Source organism: Salmo salar, chromosome ssa19 (genome assembly GCF_905237065.1).
Source record: "Salmo salar chromosome ssa19, Ssal_v3.1, whole genome shotgun sequence".
Lineage (NCBI taxonomy): Eukaryota > Metazoa > Chordata > Actinopteri > Salmoniformes > Salmonidae > Salmo > Salmo salar.
The window spans coordinates 38,630,473-38,655,576 of record NC_059460.1 but is presented as its reverse complement, the minus strand read 5'-3'; the positions used below and the strand labels follow the sequence as shown (position 1 = coordinate 38,655,576).

The following is a 25,104-nucleotide window of genomic DNA, read 5'->3' as shown; positions in this document are numbered from 1 at the left end:
CACAACAGGAAATACCAAGACAACATCTTCTTATAGACCACAACAGGAAATACCAAGACAATATCTTCTTATAGACCACAACAGGAAATACCAAGACAACATCTTCTTATGGACCACAACAGGAAATTCCAAGACAACATCTTCTTATGAACCACAACAGGAAACACCAAGACAACATGAGGCAAAAGAACACCTATAATCTGCAGCAGATACAGTGGGGGAAAAAAGTATTTGATCCCCTGCTGATTTTGTACGTTTGCCCACTTACAAATAAATGATCAGTCTATAATTTTAATAGTAGGTTTATTTGAACAGAGAGAGACAGATTAACAACAAAACAATCCAGAAAAACGCATGTCAAAAATGTTAGAAAATGATTTGCATTTTAATGAGGGAAATAAGTATTTGACCCCTCTGCAAAACATGACTTAGTACTTGGTGGCAAAACCCTTGTTGGCAATCACAGAGGTCAGACGTTTCTTGTAGTTGGCCACCAGGTTTGCACACATCTCAGGAGGGATTTTGTCCCACTCCTCTTTGCAGATCTTCTCCAAGTCATTAAGGTTTCGAGGCTGACGTTTGGCAACTCGAACCTTCAGCTCCCTCCACAGATTTTCTATGGGATTAAGGTCTGGAGACTGGCAAGGCCACTCCAGGACCTTAATGTGCTTCTTCTTGAGCCACTCCTTTGTTGCCTTGGTCGTGTGTTTTGGGTCATTGTCATGCTGGAATACCCATCCACGACCCATTTTCAATGCCCTGACTGAGGGAAGGAGGTTCTCACCCAAGATTTGACGGTACACGGCCCCGTCCATCGTCCCTTTGATGCGGTGAAGTTGTCCTGTCCCCTTAGCAGAAAAACACCCCCAAAGCATAATGTTTCCACCTCCATGTTTGACGGTGGAGATGGTGTTCTTGGGGTCATAGGCAGCATTCCTCCTCCTCCAAACACGGCGAGTTGAGTTGATGTCAAAGAGCTCCATTTTGGTCTCATCTGACCACAACACTTTCACCCAGTTGTCCTCTGAGTCATTCAGATGTTCATTGGCAAACTTCAGACGGGCATGTATATGTATTCTTGAGCAGGGGGACCTTGCGGGCGCTGCAGGATTTCAGTCCTTCACGGCGTAGTGTGTTACCAATTGTTTTCTTGGTGACTATGGTCCCGGCTGCCTTGAGATCGTTGACAAGATCCTCCCGTGTAGTTCTGGGCTGATTCCTCACCGTTCTCATGATCATTGCAACCCCACGAGTTGAGATCTTGCATGGAGCCCCACGCTGAGGGAGATTGACAGTTCTTTTGTGTTTCATCCATTTGCGAATAATCGCACCAAATGTTGTCACCTTCTCATCAAGCTGCTTGGCGATGGTCTTGTAGCCAATTTCAGCCTTGTGTAGGTCTACAATCTTGTCCCTGACATCCTTGGAGAGCTTTTTGGTATTGACCATGGTGGAGAGTTTGGAATCTGATTGATTGATTGCTTCTGTGGACAGGTGTCTTTTTTTTACAGGTAACAAGCTGCGGTTAGGAGCACTCCCTTTAAGAGTGTGCTCCTAATCTCAGCTCGTGACCTGTATAAAAGACACCTGGGAGCCAGAAATCCTTCTGATTGAGAGGGGGTCAAATACTTATTTCCCTCATTAAAATGCAACTCAATTTATAACATTTCTGACATATGTTTTTCTGGATATTTTTGTTGTTATTCTGTCTCTCACTGTTCAAATAAACCTACCATTAAAATTATAGACTGATCCTTTATTTGCCAGTGGGCAAACGTACAAAATCAGCAGGGGATCAAATACTTTTTTTCCCCCACTGTACTGATTCCATGTCAAAGAGCACCCTATTCCCTGTATAGTGTTCCCTGTATAGTGTTCCCTATATAGTGTTCCCTTCAGAGTGTTCCCTACATAGTGTTCCCTGCATAGTGTGGACTACATAGTGTGGACTACATAGTATTCCCTACATAGTGTTCCCTTTATAGTGTTCCCTTTATAGTGTTCCCTGCATAGTGTTCCCTGCATACTGTTCCCTGCATAGTGTGGACTACATAGTGTGGACTACCTAGTGTGGACTACCTAGTGTTCCCTACATAGTGTTCCCTGCATAGTGTTCCCTATATAGTGTTCCCTACATAGTGTTCCCTGCATAGTGTTCCCTATATAGTGTTCCCTACATAGTGTTCCCTGTATAGTGGACTACATAGTGTTCCCTGCATAGTGGACTACATAGTGGACTGCGTAGTGTTCCCTGCATAGTGTTCCCTACATAGTGTTCCCTACATAGTGTTCCCTGCATAGTGTTCCCTGCATAGTGTTCCCTGCATAGTGTTCCCTGCATAGTGTTCCCTGCATAGTGTTCCCTACATAGTGTTCCCTATATAGCGTTCCCTACATAGCGTTCCCTATATAGTGTTCCCTACATAGTGTTCCCTGCATAGTGTTCCCTGCATAGTGTTCCCTGCATAGTGTTCCCTGCATAGTGTTCCCTATATAGCGTTCCCTACATAGTGTTCCCTGCATAGTGTTCCCTGCATAGTGTTCCCTGCATAGTGTTCCCTGCATAGTGTTCCCTGCATAGTGTTCCCTATATAGCGTTCCCTACATAGCGTTCCCTATATAGCGTTCCCTACATAGTGTTCCCTGCATAGTGTTCCCTGCATAGTGTTCCCTATATAGCGTTCCCTACATAGCGTTCCCTATATAGTGTTCCCTACATAGTGTTCCCTACATAGTGGACTACATAGTGTTCCCTGCATAGTGTTCCCTATATAGTGTTCCCTACATAGTGTTCCCTATATAGTGGACTACATAGTGTTCCCTACATAGTGTTACCTGTATAGTGTTCCCTACATAGTGTTCCCTACATAGTATTCCCTGCATAGTGTTCCCTATATAGTGTTCCCTACATAGTGTTCACTACATAGTGGACTACATAGTGTTCCCTGCATAGTGTTCCCTACATAGTGTTACCTGTATAGTGTTCCCTACATAGTGTTACCTGTATAGTGTTCCCTACATAGTGTTCCCTACATAGTGTTCCCTACATCGTGGACTACATAGAGAAGAATAGGAACACCGTTTCTGAGGGTGACTCAGGGGTAGTTGGGATATGAAGAAAAAAATAATAATAATTGAAATAGGACAAATATAAGCACTGACCGTGTGAAACAACAGAGCTCTGGTCAAAACATTGTGTGAAATAGGACAAATATAAGCACTGACCAAATTCTTCTTATTTGCTGACTGAGCCTAGCGTAGGTCTCTGGGAAATTACCAGCAGTGGATATATAGCTGTGTTGGCAAGAGAAAGGTTATGGGTTTAATTATACGGGGATCATACATTGATGCACTGTAAAAGTTTTTGGCATGGTTTCTAGAAGGGATTGATACCGCAGGTAGCACGGTTTTACCACTAGATGGCAGTGTTGATCAACTCTATTTGGCTAAAGTGGTAAAACTCACACTGACTACATTTACATCTATAGCAGGACTGTCCAATCCTGCTCCTGGAGGCCCACTTCTGGTTTTTATCCTCTTCTCTCAAATCAGGGGACTGATTTCAGACCTGAGACACCAGGTGAGTGCAATTAACTACCAGGTAGCAACAAAAAACAGAAGTGTTTCGTCCCTCCAGAACTACGATTGGGCAGCCCTGACCTATAGGAAACCATGACAGCAACAAAACAAACAAACATATTATTAACTACAGGCACACAGCTCAGACACCCGTGGATATCCCACAAGACATGCCACCAGAGGTCTGTTCACAGTCCCCAAGTCCAGAACAGACTATGGGAGGCACACAGTACTACATAGAGCCATGACTACATGGAACTCTATTCCACATCAGGTAACTGATGCAGCAGTAGAATCAGATTTTAAAAACAGATAAAAATACACCTTATGGAACAGCGGGGACTGTGAGGCAACACAAACATAGGCACAGACACATGCATACACATACACACACACAATAACATATGAACTAAACACACACGTACACATGGATTTAGTACTGTAGATATGTGGTAGTGGAGGAGTAGGGACCTGAGGGCAGACCGTCTGTGAATGCATTGTAATGTTTTTGAAATTGTATAAACTGCCTTAATTTTGCTGGACCCCAGGAAGAGTAGCTGCTGCCTTGGCAGGAACTAATGGGGATCCACAATATACCCCAGGAAGAGAAGCTGCTGCCTTGGCAGGAACTAATGGGGATCCATAAAGAAACCCAGGAAGAGTAGCTGCTGCCTTGGCAGGAACTAATGGGGATCCATAATAAACCCCAGGAAGAGTAGCTGCTGCCTTGGCAGGAACTAATGGGGATCCATAATAAACCCCAGGAAGAGTAGCTGCTGCCTTGGCAGGAACTAATGGGGATCCATAATAAACCCCAGGAAGAGCAGCTGCTGCCTTGGCAGGAACTAATGGGGATCGATAATAAATACAAATGTATGTTACATCATTTAATCAGTTCTACATACATTTCATTATCTGATAGTCACTTAAATAAAGGTGCCAAACACATAGATGTATAGCAGTTCGGGCTACTGGAGGACGATACAGGAATGTCACATTACATGACGAAATATGGAAATAAACAAGTCTCAGATTCATATAAAGGTGAAGGTAAATATAAAGGTGATGGTGAATATAAATGGTGAAGGTGAATATAAAGGTGAATATAAAGGTGAAGGTGACTATAAAGGTGAAGGTGAATATAAAGGTGAAGGTAGATAAATACCAAATGTCATCTAAATATTAAGAACAGGTACCTACACCACAGCCTGTTTCTCTGTCTTTGCGCTCTAAACTATTCAGGAACTCTCTGGAATGCCATCTCCACCCACAAGTAGGTTACACACACAGTTTACTACACACACAGAGACACAGTTTACTACACACACAGAGACACACACACAGTTTACTACACATACAGAGACACACAGTTTAGTACACACACAGAGAGACACACACAGTTTACTACACACACAGAGAGACACACAGTTTACTACACACACAGAGAGACACACAGTTTACTACACATACAGAGACACACAGTTTACTACACACACAGAGAGACACACACAGTTTACAACACACACAGAGAGACACACACAGTTTACTACACACACAGTTTACTACACACACAGAGAGACACACACAGTTTACTACACACACAGAGAGACACACTGTTTACTACACACACAGAGAGACACAGTTTACTACACACACAGAGAGACACACACAGTTTACGACACACACAGTTTACTACACACACAGAGACACACACAGTTTACTACACACAGAGAGACACACAGTTTACTACACACAGAGAGACACACACAGTTTACGACACACACAGTTTACTACACACACAGAGAGACACACACAGTTTACTACACACACAGAGAGACACGCACAGTTTACTACACATACAGAGACAAACACACAGAGAGACACACACAGTTTACGACACACACAGTTTACTACACACACAGAGAGACACACACAGAGAGACACACACAGTTTACTACACACACAGAGAGACACACACAGAGAGACACACACAGTTTACTACACACACAGAGAGACACACACAATTTACGACACACACAGTTTACTACACATACAGAGACAAACACACAGAGACACACACACACAGTTTACTACACACTCAGTTTACTACACACACAGAGAGAGACACAGTTTACTACACACACACACACACACACACACACACAGAGAGACACACAGTTTACAACACATACAGAGACAAACAGACAGAGACAGGCCACCTTCACCCTCGAGTCTAGCCTCTCAGACTAGGTGATGGGCAGGGCTGGAAATGAACACCCGCCACCCGCCATATGCGGGTCAATTTTGTCATTGGCGGATAAGAATGTCTATTTCACCAGCCACGTTGGCGGGTGGTCACACACAGCATTTGGGAACAGGTTGTTTTTATTTATCCGAAGACCACATTGTAGACGTTGGTCGAATTAACCTGAAAGGCTACTACTAAAAATGTGACTTTATTCTGCCTTAGTTGCATCGTTTTGTTCAAACGTTTTGGTTGTTGTTTCAATGTTAGTTTGAGTTGCTGCTAGGAAGTCATCGCAGTCGGAGATTTTCTTTCTTCATCACAGACAAGTGGAGTGTCCAAGTTACCACGGTAACGGCCAGCTGAAAATGTTTGTCCCAACTAATGATTGTGTTTGATTGAGCATGGATCACCCCCCCCAAAAGAAATGGAGTCATTGTTCGTCTGGATTTATTTGTGTGTTTCTACATTTCCACTTTAGGAGCACATCATGTATTCCTTGTTTTTATTTACTTAGACCTGATCTATAATAAATAAACCGTATCACTCAGCATTTTGTGGCAGGCTGTTGATTCTTGATGTTCAGTTGTAGAACTATTTTATCTGTTTTTACTATTGTATCTAAATTACTTATTTGAACATACATTGGTTGAAATTCAGCAATATACCCCCATTACTTTGTTCTACACTAAAGGAGGGGTGGGGGTTCTGAGGAGTATTTCTGTCTGTAAAAAAAAGCCCTTTTGTGGGGAAAAATGCATTCTGATTGGCTGGACCTGGTTCCCCAGTGGGTGGGCTTGGCTGCCAAGTGGGTGGGCCTATGCCCTCCAAGGCCCACCCATGGCGGCACTCCTGCCCAGTCATGTGAAATCCATAGATTAAGGCCTAATTCATTAATTTAAATTGACTGATTTCCTTATATGAACTGTAACTCAGTAAAATCTTTCTAATTGTTGCATGTTGAGTTAATATTTTTGTTGAGTGTAGTAATACATGTATTGTTTTTGAAACAAAAAGCACGCTAATACATTTTTGTTTTAAATTATAATAATTATGAAGAAAAAAAATATTTTGACTGGTAAAAATCTGAGTGGCTGGTATATCTTTTATCTACCTGCCACAGTGGGCAGTTGACCAAAACGTTTACACACCAATTCAATCACATTGTAAACATTGTGGCAAGTATAATAATTTTAAAAAGTCCCATTGCTGAAAGACTGAACTTTAACAAATGGCCACTTCAGTAGTAGACCCATGTGTCAACTGTATCGAATCTCAGCCTGTGTCTCACTCAGACAGTCTAGTGTTGGATGGACAGGGATGAGGGAGAGATATGGTAGTGGGAGGGGGGGGAATCAGCTGGTGCCTGAGGCTTCAGCTCAGTCCTGGGCCCTACGGGGAGTGGTCTGCTGTGAGGCTGCTCTGAGGCCCTGAGGGCAGTTGAGAGGCCCCTTAACTAACTGGTTCTGCTTGTACCAATCAGGGCACATTACAGACAGAGGTTTTACAGCAGACGTCAGATGAGCTCATCTGTCTTGTCTACTGTACTGAGAGGGAGATGATGGCTGAGTCCTGAAAAGCATCCTGTTCCCTACAGAGCCCTGGTCAAAACAATAGGTAATAAAGTCCCAATATCAACCATGTTTCTACCCGACAACATCACGCAGCCAAACAAAGAATACATTGGACGCCTAGTGAGAGAATAGCACCGTTTTCTCTAAGAGAGTAGGTGTCTACAGTAAACCAGAATATAAGCCCAACGTGCAACAATTTCAAAGATTTTCCTACAGTTCATATCAGGAAATCAGTCAATTGAAATAAATTAATTAGGCCCCAATCCATGGATTTCACATGACTGGGCAGGGGTCGCAGCCATGGATGGCCTGGGAGGGCATAGGCCCAGCCACCGGGGAGCCAGGCCCAGCCATTCAGAATGAGTTTTCCCCCACAAAACAGAGAGAGATGCGTTGCGTTTTGAGCAGAGAGATGCGTTGCGTTTTGAGCAGAGAGATGCGTTGCGTTTCGAGCAGAGAGATGCGTTGCGTTTTGAGCAGAGAGATGCGTTGCGTTTTGAGCAGAGAGATGCGGCGCGTTTCGAGCAGAGATGCGGCGCGTTTCGAGCAGAGAGAGATGCGTTTTGAGCAGAGAGAGATGAGAGAGATGCGTTTTGAGCAGAGAGAGATGCGTTTTGAGCAGAGAGAGATGCGTTGCGTTTTGAGCAGAGAGAGATGCGTTGCGTTTTGAGCAGAGAGAGATGAGTTGCGTTTTGAGCAGAGAGAGATGCGTTGCGTTTTGAGCAGAGAGATGCTTCGCGTTTTGAGCAGAGAGATGCGGTGCGTTTTGAGCAGAGAGATGCGTTGCTGTTTTGAGCAGAGAGATGCGTCGCGTTTTGAGCAGAGAGATGCGGTGCGTTTTGAGATGCGGTGCGTTTTGAGCAGAGAGATGCGTTTTGAGCAGAGAGATGCGGTGCGTTTTGAGCAGAGAGATGCGTTTTGAGCAGAGAGATGTGGTGCGTTTTGAGTACTTTAGTTTGAGAGTATGTCTACTTACTGTTGTGCTTGAACACCCAGATGGTTGCCCCTGACAACCTGGCCCCCAAGATCAGCGAGGTGTGGTTCAGCTCATCACTCAGAATCAGACAGCCCTGGAAACAAGAACAGGCAACACAGGGATAGATTAGGTGTAGTCTGTTGTCCCAGGTCTGTTAGTGCTGTATAGATTAGGTGTAGTCTGTTGGTGCTGTATAGATTAGGTGTAGTCTGTAGTCCCAGGTCTGTTGGTGCTGTACAGATTAGGTTTAGTCTGTTGGTGCTGTATAGATTAGGTGTAGTCTGTAGTCCCAGGTCTGTTGGTGCTGTACAGATTAGGTGTAGTCTGTAGTCCCAGGTCTGTTGGTGCTGTATAGATTAGGTATAGTCTGTTGGTGCTGTATAGATTAGGTGTAGTCTGTAGTCCCAGGTCTGTTGGTGCTGTACAGATTAGGTGTAGTCTGTTGTCCCAGGTCTGTTGGTGCTGTATAGATTAGGTGTAGTCTGTTGGTGCTGTATAGATTAGGTGTAGTCTGTAGTCACAGGTCTGTTGGTGCTGTATAGATTAGGTGTAGTCTGTTGGTGCTGTATAGATTAGGTGTAGTCTGTAGTCACAGGTCTGTTGGTGCTGTATAGATTAGGTGTAGGCTGTTGGTGCTGTATAGCCAACTCCTATGCATAAACAACAACGGTAGGAATTGGCTTTAAAGCACAACAAGATCTGAGATAACAGGGTACATTACTAGATCTGCACACTCAATACAACCAACCTCAAAAACACAACCCCTGTTTATAATGTCCCTAAAGTTTAATTAAACACGAAGACAGAGAGCTGACATGGGTGAAAGTAAGCATTAGTTTACATATCAGGCTTCTTCAAATCAAATCAAATGTTATTTGTCACATACACATGGTAAGCAGATGTTAATGCGAGTGTAGCAAAATGCTTGTGCTTCTAGTTCCGACCGTGCAGTAATATCTAACAAGTAATCTAACAATTTCACAACAACATCCTTATACACACACAAGTGTAAAGGAATGAATAAGAATATGTACATACAAATATATGAATGAGCAATGGCCGAACGGCATAGGCAAGATGCAGTAGATGGTATAGAGTACAGTATATACATATGAGATGAGTAATGTAGGGTATGTAAACATTATATGAAGTGGCATTAAAGTGGCTAGTGATCCATTTATTACATCAATTTTTCCATTATTAAAGTGGCTGGAGTTGAGTCAGTATGTTGGCAGCAGCCACTCAATGTTAATGAAGGCTGTTTAACAGTCTGATGGCCTTGAGATAGAAGCTGTTTTTCAGTCTCTCGGTCCCCGCTTTGATGCACCTGTACTGACCTCGCATTCTGGATGATAGCGGGGTGAACAGGCAGTGGCTCGGGTGGTTGTTGTCCTTGATGATCTTTTTGGCCTTCCTGTGACATCGGGTGGTGTAGGTGTCCTGGAAGGCAGGTAGTTTGGCCCCGGTGATGCGTTGTGCAGACCTCACTACCCTCTGGAGAGCTTTACGGTTATGGGTGGAGCAGTTACCGTACCTGTGCATCTGTAAAAGTTTGTGAGTGTTTTTGGTGACAAGCCGAATTTCTTCAGCCTCCTGAGGTTGAAGAGGCGCTGCTTGCCTTCTTCACCACGCTGTCTGTGTGGGTGGACCATTTCAGTTTGTCCGTGATGTGTACGCCAAGGAACTTAAAACTTTCCACCTGTCAGGGCTGGCTCAAGGAAGCAGGAGAGGTAGAGTCAAGCGCAGGAGACAGTAAATTCTTGAACACACTTTAATCCGTATGCACAAAAATAAAGACAGTCCAAACACGGCAGGGCAGGGCGCCAAACAGATACCACGCTCCAAAACCCTTATAGACGGCAGAAATAGGGACGCAGCCCATAAATAAATACCTCTGCGGTGATAAAACACAAAACAACCACAGGCAGAGGGAAAAAAAACACACGTTCCTCAAGATTCCACAAACCTGACAAGGAACATAATCACGCACAAACACAGACATACCTCGCTAAACTAAATAACCCCCCTACTAATAACTAAACCAAAACAGGTGCGTGCCTACCTAGACCTAACCAACAGAAAGTGAAACAAAAAGGATCGATGGCAGCTAGTAGGCCGGCGACGACGACCGCCGAGCGCCGCCCGGTCGAGGAGGGGCGCCACCATCCATCGGTGTCGTGACACCACCCTCTCCACTACTGTCCCGTCGATGTGGATAAGGGGGTACTCCCTCTGCTGTTTCCTGAAGTCGACGATCATCTCCTTTGTTTTTGTTGACATTGAGTGTGAGGTTATTTTCCTGACACCACACTCTGAGGGCCCTCACCTCCTCCCTGTAGGCCGTCGCGTCGTTGTTGGTAATCAAGCCTACCACTGTAGTGTCGTCTGCAAACTTTATGATTGAGTTGGAGGTGTGCATGGCCACGCAGTCATGGGTGAACAAGGAGTACAGAAGAGGGCTGAGAACGCACTCTTGTGGGGCCCCAGTGTTGAGGATCAGTGGGGTGGAGATGTTGTTACCTACCCTCACCATCTGGGGGCGGCCCGTCAGGAAGTCCAGGACCCAGTTGCACAGGGCAGGGTCGAGACCCAGGGTCTCGAGCTTAATGACGAGTTTGGAGGGTACTATGGTGTTAAATGCTGAGCTGTATTCTTATATAGGTATTCCTCTTGTCCAGATGGGTTAGGGCAGTGTGCAGTGTGATTGCGTCGTATGTGGACCTATTGGGGCGGTAAGCAAATTGGAGTAGATCTAGGGTGTCAGGTAGGGTGGAGGTGATATGATCCTTGACTAGTCTCTCAAAGCACTTCATGATGACGGAAGTGAGTGCTACAGGGCGGTAGTCATTTAGCTCAGTTACCTTAGCTTTCTTGGGAACAGGAACAATGGTGGCCCCCTTGAAGCATGTGGGGACAGCAGACTGGGATAAGGATTGATTGAATATGTCTGTAAGCACACCAGCCAGCTGGTCTGCGCATGCTCTGAGGACGCGGACGGGGATGCCGTCTGGGCATGCAGCCTTGCGAGGGTTAGCACGTTTAAATGTTTTACTCACTTTGGCTACAGTGAAGGAGAGCCTGCAGGTTTTGGTAGCGGGCCGTGTCAGTGGCACTGTATTGTCCTCAAAGTGAGCAAAGAAGTTGTTTAGTCTGTCTGGGAGCAAGACATCGTGGTCTGCGACAGGGCTGGTTTTTCTTTTTGTAGTCCGTGATTGACTGTAGACCCTGCCACATACCTCTCGTGTCTGAGCCGTTGAATTGCGACTCCACTTTGTCTCTATACTGATACTTAGCTTGTTTGATTGCCTTGCGGAGGGAATAGCTACACTATTTGTATTCGGTCATGTTTCCGGTCACCTCGCCCTGATTAAAAGCAGTGGTTAGCGCTTTCAGTTTTGGGCGAATGCTGCCATCAATCCATGGTTTCTGGTTAGGGAATGTTTTAATAGACTCTGTGGGTACAACATCACCGATGCACTTGCTAATAAACTCGCTCACCGAATTAGCGTATTCATCAATGTTGTTGTTCGACGCCATGCGGAACATATCCCAGTCCACGTGATCGAAGCAATCTTGAAGCGTGGAATCCGATTGGCCGGACCAGCGTTGAACAGACCTGAGCGCGGGTGCTTCCTGTTTTAGTTTCTGTCTATAGGCTGGGAGCAACAAAATGGAGTAGTGGTCAGCTTTTCCGAAAGGAGGGTGGGGGAGGGCTTTATATGCGTCGCGGAAGTTAGAATAACAATGATCCAGGGTTTTGCCAGCCCGGGTCGTGCAATCGATATGCTGATAGAATTTAGGGAGCCTTGTTTTCAGATTAGCCTTGTTAAAATCCCCAGCTACAATAAATGCAGCCTCAGGATATGTGGTTTCCAGTTTAAATAGAGTCCTATGAAGTTCTTTCAGGGCCGTCGATGTGTCTGCTTGGGGGGGGAAAACACGACTGTGATTATGATCAAAGAAAATTATCTTGGTAGATAATGCGGTCGGCATTTGATTGTGAGGAATTGTAAATCAGGTGAACAAAACCTCTTAAATGTAAAGACCCCATATTTAGAGACCCTATGTGATTTTTTTTATTCAGTTCAGTCTGGTATGAGAACGGCAGCCCTTATCTGCAAAAGCATCGTGTCTACAGAAAGTTGAGTATCTTGGGTATTGATCGGTGCCTTTTGGTGTGTGTCTTTGGTGTGACTTACTATCATATATGGGCATACGAATTTATAAGGACAGGCCGAGCCGGTGACCTCATTTCAAGATGTCTGCTACCTACGTTCCGGTTAGCGTTGTGAAGCATAAACAAAATAAACACGGAATACGTCGATACACACCGAAAGGCGGGTCTCCACAGATCACGAGGATGTCTTATTTGTCTGTCTGTGACCTACCGTTATTGATCACCAGCCCCGAGAGTCTAAATGTTTATTTTACACAACGTTTTCACCAAACATCTTACAAGGTAAGCTTCGATTTGGTCTGTGTTTGAGATATAGCTACATGGGGCTAATCAAATTAATCCTTAGGTTGGTAGGAACAAATCTAGCCAATGTTATCTGATGATGTATGACTTAATAGCAACATTGAATGTTCACCGAGTGACTATATCGTTGCGCATCAAAAAATATGTTACCTTCTTACTATGTAGGCATCCATTACGCTGGGGATTGGCTACTATGGCACCTTGACAGTCTTGTAGCCAATGAGATAAGCTTTCCAGGGATATGCAGTTGACCCGGGTGGGACAAAGTAAGGCCTAGAACCTATTAATGTGTAACTATTGCTACCTGGCTCAGAGAATTGGAAACGTCCCGTGACCACACCTGACAACACTTACTAAAACATCTACCCATTTCTAGTTGTTAGGTCTATCCAACCCATTTTTTACTGAAATTGTTGACATGTTGTGGAAGCCATCTGATGTGTTTCCAGCTCTGGGAATCAATAATTCACTTATAGCTTGTCAATGAAAGATGACTTTCAAAATATATATATTTAAAAAAATATATGGTTATTTTGTGTGTGCTTGATCTTGTGTATTCTGAACTATGTAACCCCTATTTATCTTCTGATTATTTCCTCATCATTTCCCAGATATCTTCTTTCAAAATATACCAAGTTTTTGCATGTCAGAATCATGTAATTACACATGAATAGCAGTTACTTTTTGGAGTATGTCTATTTAGGCGGAAATCTACATTTTAACTAGGGTTCATCGTCCTTTATAAAATGTGTTGTTTGAACCCTGGATGCTGATTGGTTGATAGCAGGGAGTTATTCACCACAATCCCGGGGTAATGCCTGTTTACAGGTCCATTTGAATTATCAACGTGCATTCACTGACCCACAATCCAGCCAGGCTATTTATAAACTGAATCTCCCCTAAGCATTTAGACAATATTTCCCCATGCTACTAACCTAGCATTGGTTTGCAACAGTTGGGGTTTGTCTAAACGTTGCGGTCTGCCCCTCCGACCTGTGCAACATGTTTATTTGTTTGTAATCTCTCCACCGTACCATGCATATGAACATAACGAGTGACCGCTTCTCTGAGCAAGGCAAACTTAATTGATCAGGATCATTATAATAGGATATATCCAAGGAAATTGCAATAGAAAATAAGGAGGGAAAAAAAACAAGTGAAAATACACAGTTTGCTGTCATTTCATCTGCTTCATGTGATTGTGTGTTAGCTTTAGCTAGCAAAGGGAAAAGTAGTCTCGATAGCTATCCTATGGACTCGCTAATCATCTGGTTGTTGCCTATTTATAAATCATTATTTATTATTTCTTGTCTCTCCTCATCATTTTACCTCTGCTAGCTAGCTACACGTTGATGATTTGTTTAGCATAGCAACTACCAACCAGCCTGTTTGGCTAGCAACTACCGACCAGCCTGTTTAGCATAGCAACTACCGACCAGCCTGTTTAGCATAGCAACTACCGACCGGCCTGTTTAGCATAGCAACTACCGACCGGCCTGTTTAGCATAGCAACTACCGACCAGCCTGTTTAGCATAGCAACTACCGACCAGCCTGTTTAGCATAGCAACTACCGTCCAGCCTGTTTGGCATAGCAACTACCGACCAGCCTGTTTGGCATAGCAACTTCAGAAATAACTGGCTTTTGCCCAAACTATATAAACTGGTGGCAGGATGAAATAAAACTAATTTACTCAGTAAAATAACATTAATGGAAACCTGTTGTTAATCTTTTTTTAATATGTTGGCAGCCATTTTATAGAAGCAGTAAGGCCATCGGAATCCGGATTTATTGTGACAGACACCCTCCTTAGTTTCGCCTCAGGCCTAAGAACAGCCCTTAAATCAGGAGTTATTCACACGATAGTTCCCGGGTTCTCATGCCTTATTGATTAAACATTAGCCTGTCTGTCTCAACTCAGGATTTTGATGAATGCGTCTCAGTGGCAGCCAGGGATACATAGGTAGGTCAGAGAGGCTTCCATGGCTTGGCATGGAGGACCAGTTCAGCAGGCCTGTCCCTGGTACAACAGCTGCCACTAGTTTGGTGACCAGACCTAGTTCGGTGCCGATGGGTACTGTGGTCAGACCTGTCTAGTTTGGTGTTGCTGGGTACGGTAGTCAGACCTGTCTAGTTTGGTGCTGATGGGTACTGTAGTCAGACCTGTCTAGCCTGGTGTTGCTGGGTACTGTGGTCAGACCTGTCTAGTTTGGTGCTGGTGGGTACTGTAGTCAGACCTGTCTAGCCTGGTGCTGCTGGGTACTGTGGTCAGACCTGTCTAGTTTGGTGCTGGTGGGTACTGTAGTCAGACTTGTCTAGTTTGGTGCTGGTAGGTACTGTAGTCAGACCTGTCTAGCCTGGTGCTGCTGGGTACTGTGGTCAGACCTGTCTAGCCTGGTGCTGCTGGGTACTGTAGTCAGACCTGTCTAGTTTGGTGCTGCTGGGTTCTGTAGTCAGACATGTCTAGCCTGGTGCTGCTGGGTTCTGTAGTCAGACCTGTTTAGCCTGGTGCTGCTGGGTTCTGTAGTCAGACCTGTCTAGCCTGGTGCTGCTGGGTACTGTAGTCAGACCTGTCTAGCCTGGTGCTGCTGGGTACTGTTGTCAGACCTGTCTAGCCTGGTAGCTGATGAATGTGTCTCAGTAGCAGCCAGGACTACACAGCTACAGAGTCACAGTTGGTCTGTCCCTGATATACCAGCAGCTGTCATACTGGCTCTGCCTTGGCGAGGCCTAGCCTGGTGATATAGCCAGTCCCTGTGGACAGAAACCTAGCCTGGTGATATAGCCAGTCCCTGTGGACAGAAACCTAGCCTGGCGATATAGCCAGTCCCTGTGGACAGAAACCTAGCCTGGTGATATAGCCAGTCCCTGTGGACAGAAACCTAGCCTGGTGATATAGCCAGTCCCTGTGGACAGAAACCCAGCCTGGTGATATAGCCAGTCCCTGTGGACAGAAACCTAGCCTGGTGATATAGCCAGTCCCTGTGGACAGAAACCTAGCCTGGTGATATAGCCAGTCCCTGTGGACAGAAACCTAGCCTGGTGATATAGCCAGTCCCTGTGGACAGAAACCTAGCCTGGTGATATAGCCAGTCCCTGTGGACAGAAACCTAGCCTGGTGATATAGCCAGTCCCTGTGGACAGAAACCTAGCCTGGTGATATAGCCAGTCCCTGTGGACAGAAACCTAGCCTGGTGATATAGCCAGTCCCTGTGGACAGAAACCTAGCCTGGTAATATAGCCAGTCCCTGTGGACAGAAACCTAGCCTGGTGATATAGCCAGTCCCTGTGGACAGAGTCCTAGCCTGGTAATATAGCCAGTCCCTGTGGACAGAGACCTAGCCTGGTAATATAGCCAGTCCCTATGGACAGAGACCTAGCCTGGTGATATAGCCAGTCCCTGTGGACAGAAACCTAGCCTGGTGATATAGCCAGTCCCTGTGGACAGAGTCCTAGCCTGGTAATATAGCCAGTCCCTGTGGACAGAAACCTAGCCTGGTAATATAGCCAGTCCCTGTGGACAGAGACCTAGCCTGGTGATATAGCCAGTCCCTGTGGACAGAGTCCTAGCCTGGTGATATAGCCAGTCCCTGTGGACAGAGACCTAGCCTGGTAATATAGCCATTCCCAGTAGAACACCATGCTTGAGGCCTCCGTACAACCATCCAGTCCCTGCAGGGGAAGCCATGGCCGTCTATGCCTGCCTCCTAGGGCTACTCAACCACTTGAGATGTACAAACCACCCCGATGACCTCGTCCTTGTCACTAATACCCCCAAACCGCCTCCTCCCATCCAGTCCAATCAGTGACAGCTGTACTGCTACGCATCCCACGGTAACCCCTGGCCATTCCGTGTGAGCTGGGCTGGTGCCACACACTATCGCTCCAAAAGCAATGCATTTATTAATTAAATAAATTAGCTGGGTTTGTGTGCCAGCAGAGCAGAGCATGGCAGAGCATGGGGGTAATCAGGCCCTGGAGTGGTCCCCTGCCCTCCTCCGCTAATCACCGCCTTTGACAGTGTGTCTGCGTGTGTGTGTGTGTGTGTGTGTGTGTGTGTGTGTCTGTGTGTGTGTGTGTGTGTGCCCAGACAGCCCTCAGCCTCCCTGTGCCCCTGGCTACTGTTATGTTTAATTAAGATGTGAATTAATTGGGTTACGGGGGTTATTACTGTAAGGGGGTTATTACTATACTGTACGGGGGTTTATTACTGTACGGGAGGTTATTACTGTACCGGGGTTATTACTATACCGTTCAGGGGGTTATTACTGCACCGTACGGGGGCTATTACTGTACCGTACGGGGTCTATTACTGTACCGTACGGGGGTTATTACTATACCGTACGGGGGGTTATTACTATACCGTACGGGGGGTTATTACTGTACTGAACGGGGGGATATTACTATACGGGGTTATTACTATACTGTACGGGGGATATTACTGTACGGGGGTTATTACTGTACCGTACGGGGGGGTTATTACTGTACCGTACCGGGGGGTTATTACTACACCGTACGGGGGTTATTACTATACCGTACGGGGGTTATTACTATAACGTAAGTGGGTTATTACTATAACGTACGTGGGTTATTACTATAACGTACGTGGGTTATTACTACACCGCACGGGGGTTATTACTATACCATACGGGGGATATTACTATAACGTATGTGGGTTATTACTACACCGTATGGGGAGTTATTACTATACCGTATCGGGGGTTATTACTATACCGTACGGGGGTTATTACTGTACTGCACAGGGGGAATATTACTATACCGTACGGGGGTTAATACTATACCGTACGGGGGTTAATACTTATTACTATACCGTACGGGGGTTATTACTGTACTGCACAGGGGTAATATTACTATACCGTACGGGGGTTAATACTATACCGTACGGGGGTTAATACTTATTACTATACAGTACGGGGGGCTATTACTGTACGGGGGTTATTACTGTACGGGAGGTTATTACTATACGGGGGTTATTACTATACTGTACGGGTGGTTACTACTATACTGTACGGGGGGTTACTACTATACTGTACGGGGGGTTACTAATATACTGTATGGGGTTGTTAATATACTGTACGGGGTTATTACTATACTGTACGGGGGTTATTACTATACTGTACAGGGGTAATTACTATACTGTAGGGAGGTTATTACTATACCGTACGGGGGTTATTACTATACCGTACGGGGGTTATTACTATACCGTACGGGGGTTATTACTATACCGCACGGGGGTATTACTATACCGTACGGGGTTATTACTATACTGTACGGGGGTTATTACTGTACGGGGGTTATTACTATACTGTACAGGGGGGTTACTACTATACTGTACAGGGGGGTTACTACTATACTGTACGGGGGTTATTACTATACTGTATGGGTGTTATTACTATACTGTATGGGTGTTATTACTATACTGTACGGGTGTTATTACTATACTGTACGGGGGGTTATTACTATACTGTACGGGGGTTATTACTGTACTGTATGGGGGTCATTACTGTACTGTACGGGGGTTACTGTACGGGGGATACTGTACAGGGGTTATTACTATAATGTATGGGGGTTATTACTATACTGTACGGGGGCTATTACTATACCGTACGGGGGCTATTACAATACCGTACGGGGGTTATTACAATACCGTACGGGGGTTATTACAATACCGTACTGGGGTTATTACAATACCGTACGGGGGTTATTACTATACCATACGGGGGTTATTACTATACCATACGGGGGTTATTACTCTACCATACAGGGGATATTACTATAACGTACGTGGGTTATTACTACACCTTATGGGGAGTTATTACTACACCGTACGGGGGTTATTACTATACCGTATGGGGGGTTATTACTATACTGTACGGGGGTTATTACTGTATGGGGGTTATTACTGAACTGTACGGGGGTATTACTGTACTGTACGGGGGTAATTACTATACTGTACGGGGGTCATTACTATACTGTACGGGGGTTATTACTGTATGGGGTCATTACTATACTGCACGGGGGGTTATTACTATACTGTTCGGGGTTATTACTATACTGTATGGGGGGTTATTACTGTACGGGGTTATTACTGTACCGTATGGGGGTTATTACTCTACTGCACGGGGGATATTACTGTACTGCACGGGGGATATTACTGTACTGTACGGGGGATATTACTGTACGGGGTTATTACTGTACGGGGTTATTACTATACCGTACAGGGGTTATTACTATACCGTACGGGGGATATTACTGTACTGTACGGGGGTTATTACTATACCGTCCGGGGCTTATTACTATACCGTACGGGGGGTATTACTATACTGTACGGGGGATATTACTATACTGTACAGGGGATATTAGTATACTGTACGGGGGTTATTACTGTACAGGGGTTATTACTGTACTGCCTACATAGTCTACTACTGTAGACCAGGGTCTATAGGGTAGTGGACTACTGTTGACCAGGGTCTATAGGGTAGTGGACTACTGTAGACCAGGGTTTATAGGGTAGTGGACTACTGTAGACCAGGGTCTATAGGGTGGTGGACTACTGTAGACCAGGGTCTATAGGGTAGTGGACTACTGTAGACCAGGGTCTATAGGGTAGTGGACTACTGTAGACCAGGGTAGTGGACTACTGTAGACCAGGGTAGTGGACTACTGTAGACCAGGGTCTACAGATGTTGAGTTTAGTTGGCAGTTTTTATAATGTGGATGGAATTGTATTTACATGTAAAACATGAAATCAGTCATTCTGATCAGGCCATGTATAAAGTAAAGTTCATCTGGTTCAAACTAAATCACACAGAGCTCTCAGTGTGGCCTGTTAACCCTGCTGAAAGGACCACCAGTCAGGTGTTAACCCTGCTGAAAGGACCACCAGTCAGGTGTTAACCCTGCTGAAAGGACCACCAGTCAGGTATTAACCCTGCTGAAAGGACCACCAGTCAGGTGTTAACCCTGCTGAAAGGACCACCAGTCAGGTGTTAACCCTGCTGAAAGGACCACCAGTCCGGTATTAACCCTGCTGAAAGGACCACCAGTCAGGTGTTAACCCTGCTGAAAGGACCACCAGTCAGGTGTTAACCCTGCTGAAAGGACCACCAGTCAGGTGTTAACCCTGCTGAAAGGACCACCAGTCAGGTGTTAACCCTGCTGAAAGGACCACCAGTCAGGTGTTGACCCTGCTGAAAGGACCACCAGTCAGGTGTTGACCCTGCTGAAAGGACCACCAGTCCGGTATTAACCCTGCTGAAAGGACCACCAGTCAGGTGTTAACCCTGCTGAAAGGACCACCAGTCCGGTATTAACCCTGCTGAAAGGACCACCAGTCAGGTGTTAACCCTGCTGAAAGGACCACCAGTCAGGTGTTGACCCTGCTGAAAGGACCACCAGTCCGGTATTAACCCTGCTGAAAGGACCACCAGTCAGGTGTTAACCCTGCTGAAAGGACCACCAGTTAGGTGTTAACCCTGCTGAAAGGACCACCAGTCAGGTGTTGACCCTGCTGAAAGGACCACCAGTCAGGTATTAACCCTGCTGAAAGGACCACCAGTCAGGTGTTGACCCTGCTGAAAGGACCACCAGTCAAGTGTTGACCCTGCTGAAAGGACCACCAGTCAGGTGTTGACCCTGCTGAAAGGACCACCAGTCAGGTGTTGACCCTGCTGAAAGGACCACCAGTCAGGTATTAACCCTGCTGAAAGGACCACCAATCAGGTGTTGACCATAGGATAGATGGCGTACCACTACCAGACACACATCAGCATAACAGACTGACTAGAGGGAAGCCTGTTGGCCAGTGGAGACTAGAGAGTAGCCTAGTGGCCAGTGGAGACTAGAGTGTAGCCTGTTGGCCAGATAGCCAGTGGACTAGAGGGTAGCCTGTTGGCCAGATAGCCAGTGGAGACTAGAGAGTAGCCTGTTGGCAGTGGAGACTAGAGGGTAGCCTGTTGGCCAGTGGAGACTAGAGGGTCGCCTGTTGGCCAGTGGAGACTAGAGGGTAGCCTGTTGATAGTAGAGACTTGAGGGTAGCCTGTTGGCCAGATAGCCAGTGGAGACTAGAGGGTAGCCTGTTGGCCAGTGGAGACTAGAGGGTAGCCTGTTGATAGAAGAGACTTGAGGGTAGCCTGTTGGCCAGATAGCCAGTGGAGACTAGAGGGTGGCCTGTTGGCCAGTGGAGACTAGAGGGTAGCCTGTTGGCCAGTGGAGACTAGAGGGTAGCCTGTTGATAGAAGAGACTTGAGGGTAGCCTGTTGGCCAGATAGCCAGTGGAGACTAGAGGGTGGCCTGTTGGCCAGTGGAGACTAGAGTAGCCTGTTGGCCAAATGGCCAGTGGAGACTAGAGGGTGGCCTGTTGGCCAGATGGCCAGTAGAGACTAGAGGGTAGCCTGTTGATAGTAGAGACTTGAGGGTAGCCTGTTGGCCAGATAGCCAGTGGAGACTAGAGGGTGGCCTGTTGGCCAGTGGACACTAGAGAGTAGCCTGTTGGCAGTAGAGACTAGAGTAGCCTGTTGGCCTGTTGGCCAGTGGACACTAGAGAGTAGCCTGTTGGCAGTAGAGACTAGAGTAGCCTGTTGGCAGTAGAGACTAGAGTAGCCTGTTGGCCAGATGGCCAGTGGAGACTAGAGGGTGGCCTGTTGGCCAGATGGTCAGTAGAGACTAGAGAGTAGCCTGTTGGCAGTAGAGACCAGAAGGTAGCCTGTTGGCAGTAGAGCCTAGAGAGTAGCCTGTTGGCTAGATGGCCAGTAGAGAGAGAAGATAAGACACACCATTTAATAGATAGCCAGTAGAGACTAGAGAGTAGCCTGTTGGCCAGTGGAGACTAGAGGGTAGCCTGTTGGCCAGTGGAGATTATAGGGTAGCCTGTTGGCCAGATAGCCAGTGGAGACAAGAGAGTAAGTAGCCTGTTGGCAGTAGAGACTAGAGGGTAGCCTGTTGGCAGTAGAGACTAGAGGGTAGCCTGTTGGCCAGTGGAGACTAGAGAGTAGCCAGATAGCCAGTGGAGACTAGAGGGTAGCCTGTTGGCCAGATAGCCAGTGGACACTAGAGGGTAGCCTGTTGGCAGTAGAGACTAGAGGGTAGCCTGTTGGCCAGATAGCCAGTGGAGAGAAAAGATAAGACACACCATATAAAACACACGTCACAGCACAGGGGTAACCCAACCATTAATACAGTGAGGGAAAAAAGTATTTGATCCCCTGCTGATTTTGTACATTTGCCCACTGACAAAGAAATGATCAGTCTATAATTTTAATGGTAGGTTTATTTGAACAGTGAGAGACAGAATAACAACAAAAAAATCCAGAAAAACGCATGTCAAAAATGTTATAAATTGATTTGCATTTTAATGAGGGAAATAAGTATTTGACCCCTCTGCAAAACATGACTTAGTACTTGGTGGCAAAACCCTTGTTGGCAATCACAGAGGTCAGACGTTTCTTGTAGTTGGCCACCAGGTTTGCACACATCTCAGGAGGGATTTTGCCCCACTCCTCTTTGCAGATCTTCTCCAAGTCATTAAGGTTTCAAGGCTGACGTTTGGCAACTCGAACCTTCAGCTCCCTCCACAGATTTTCTATGGGATTAAGGTCTGGAGTCTGGCAAGGCCACTCCAGGACCTTAATGTGCTTCTTCTTGAGCCACTCCTTTGTTGCCTTGGCCGTGAGTTTTGGGTCATTGTCATGCTGGAATACCCATCCACGACCCATTTTCAATGCCCTGGCTGAGAGAAGGAGGTTCTCACCCAAGATTTGACGGTACATGGCCCCGTCCATCGTCCCTTTGATGCGGTGAAGTTGTCCTGTCCTCTTAGCAGAAAAACACCCCCAAAGCATAATGTTTCCACCTCCATGTTTGACGGTGGAGATGGTGTTCTTGGGGTCATAGGCAGCATTCCTCCTCCTCCAAACACGGCGAGTTGAGTTGATGCCAAAGAGCTCTATATTGGTCTCATCTGACCACAACACTTTCACCAGTTGTCTTCTGAGTCATTCAGATGTTCATTGGCAAAATTCAGACGGGCATGTATATGTATTCTTGAGCAGGGGGGACCTTGCGGGCGCTGCAGGATTTCAGTCCTTCACGGCGTAGTGTGTTACCAATTGTTTTCTTGGTGACTATGGTCCCAGCTGCCTTGAGATCATTGACAAGATCCTCCCGTGTAGTTCTGGGCTGATTCCTCACCATTCTCATGATCATTGCAACTCCACAAAGTGAGATCTTGCATGGAGCCCCAGGCCAAGGGAGATTGACAGTTCTTTTGTGTTTCTTCCATTTGCGAATAATCGCACCAACTGTTGTCACCTTCTCACCAAGCTGCTTGGCGATGGTCTTGTAGCCCATTCCAGCCTTGTGTAGGTCTACAATCTTGTCCCTGACATCCTTGGAGAGCTCTTTGGTCTTGGCCATAGTGGAGAGTTTGGAATCTGATTGATTGATTGCTTCTGTGGACAGGTGTCTTTTATTAGGGTAAAAAACGGAGATTAGGAGCACTCCCTTTAAGAGTGTGCTCCTAATCTCTGCTCGTTACCTGTATAAAAGACACCTGGGAGCCAGAAATCTTTCTGATTGAGAGGGGGTCAAATACTTATTTCCCTCATTAAAATGCAAATCAATTTATAACATTTTTGACATGCGTTTTTCTTGATTTTTTTGTTGTTGTTCTGTCTCTCACTGTTCAAATAAACCTACCATTAAAATGATAGACTGATCATTTCTTTGTCAGTGGACAAACGTACAAAATCAGCAGGGGACAAATACAATGAGGGGGAAAAAGTATCTCATACAATAATGGCAGAGAAATTTAACGGCAACTTCATAGAAACAATTGACAAGAAAGAACCCAGTCATCAACATCAGAGGATTTGAAATAATCTGTATTACCTCCCAGTGGAGGAGTGCAGAGGGTATGAATGGGTGTGGGGAGGGTTTGTTCATACACAAAACAAAGACCTTAAAATGTCCAAAAACTGCTTGCAGTTGCATTGTCTGTCCATCTGAGACACCTGATGGTTTGTTGGTTTGTTTTTCAAAGCTTTGCAACAATGTTGCTATTACTCCATGCAAACAATGACAGGAGCGGACCCAAAAAATTACAACCACGACTTATCGCCGGTAACACCGCCGATCGACTTAAAAACACTTTACAACCAAGCACGCTGAAAATAAACAAGACTTCTGCAGAGTTGCACATACTGTCCAACTGCCACGCCAACCGAGAGCTCCACGCTCCACACAGAGAGCAGCAAGAGCTCTTAATCTCCTCCTTCCTGACTGCTGATGCGCTCTTAAAGTTGCAGCGCACGCTGAAGGTTCCGTGCAGGATTTCGCCACACACACACTGAACATTGTTTCAATCTGGTTTAGCCAGGCTAGATGATAAAGTGTGTGTGTGTTTAAAAGACCCACCTTGCCGACCAGTGCCGGTATGTTCATAGAGTTGGTAGCAAAGCCCATGCCGAAGATCATGGAGGACTCCACCCCCAGGAAGGTGGCTACAAGCTGCTCCAACTCCTCATGGACAGCCAGGTTACCTGGACAGAGAAATGTGAAAGAGAAACAAAATGAAAATTCACATCATGTCCTGTCGCTGTTTGCTGCTGTTTCAAGTGATCAATCTGATTGCTCTTACAGTCAGTCCGACACTAAGAAAAAAATGGTTCCAAATGGGTTCTTCAGAACGACCCCGTAAGAGAACCTTTTTTTGGTCCAGGTAGAACTGTTTTGGGGTCCAGGTAGAACCCTTTTTGGGGTCCAGGTAGAACCTTTTTGGGGTCCAGGTAAAACCCTGGAAACAAAAAAGGTTATTCAAAGGGTTCTCATAAGGGGATAGCCAAAGAACCCCTTCAAGCTTCTAAATAATACCTTTTTTCCCCCCCTAAGAGTGTACTTCCCTCCTTACCCCTTCCCCTTGGCCCAAGTCCCTAATGTCAGAAGGGCCTGGACAGGAGGAAGCACTGTAGTAGTGAAGCTTCTAACATAATTGTTTCCACCTTGCAGATCTGCTAACATCTAAGCGTTTTGGGGAGAAGAGGTCGGGAGAGGGGACCGGCGGGTACAAGCATTATGGTGTTTACCACGTTCTTGGACAAGGTGAGTGGCAGTTCAATAACTTGTTCATTCAAATGCAGAGGATGATCCCGTTCGATATCTATGGAATATGGTCCATGCACGATACAGGGAGCTTAACGGACTTCTCAAATAGCTCCTCAAATATATGGCTGTGT

General features: G+C 45.9%; 1 protein-coding gene across 3 annotated transcripts in view; it reads right to left on the bottom strand.

Moving 5' to 3' along the window:
• sptlc3 (serine palmitoyltransferase, long chain base subunit 3) overlaps nucleotides 1–25,104 on the bottom strand; it is an 88,885-nt gene that overhangs the window by 24,898 nt on the left and 38,883 nt on the right. For all 3 annotated transcript variants that reach the window (XM_045702284.1, XM_045702286.1, XM_045702285.1), the window contains 2 exons: nucleotides 24,287–24,411; nucleotides 8,375–8,468 (listed from right to left, as the gene is read on the bottom strand). In XM_045702284.1, the coding sequence (XP_045558240.1) occupies nucleotides 8,375–8,468; nucleotides 24,287–24,411 (219 nt within the window). The remainder of the gene's footprint in view (nucleotides 1–8,374; nucleotides 8,469–24,286; nucleotides 24,412–25,104) is intronic.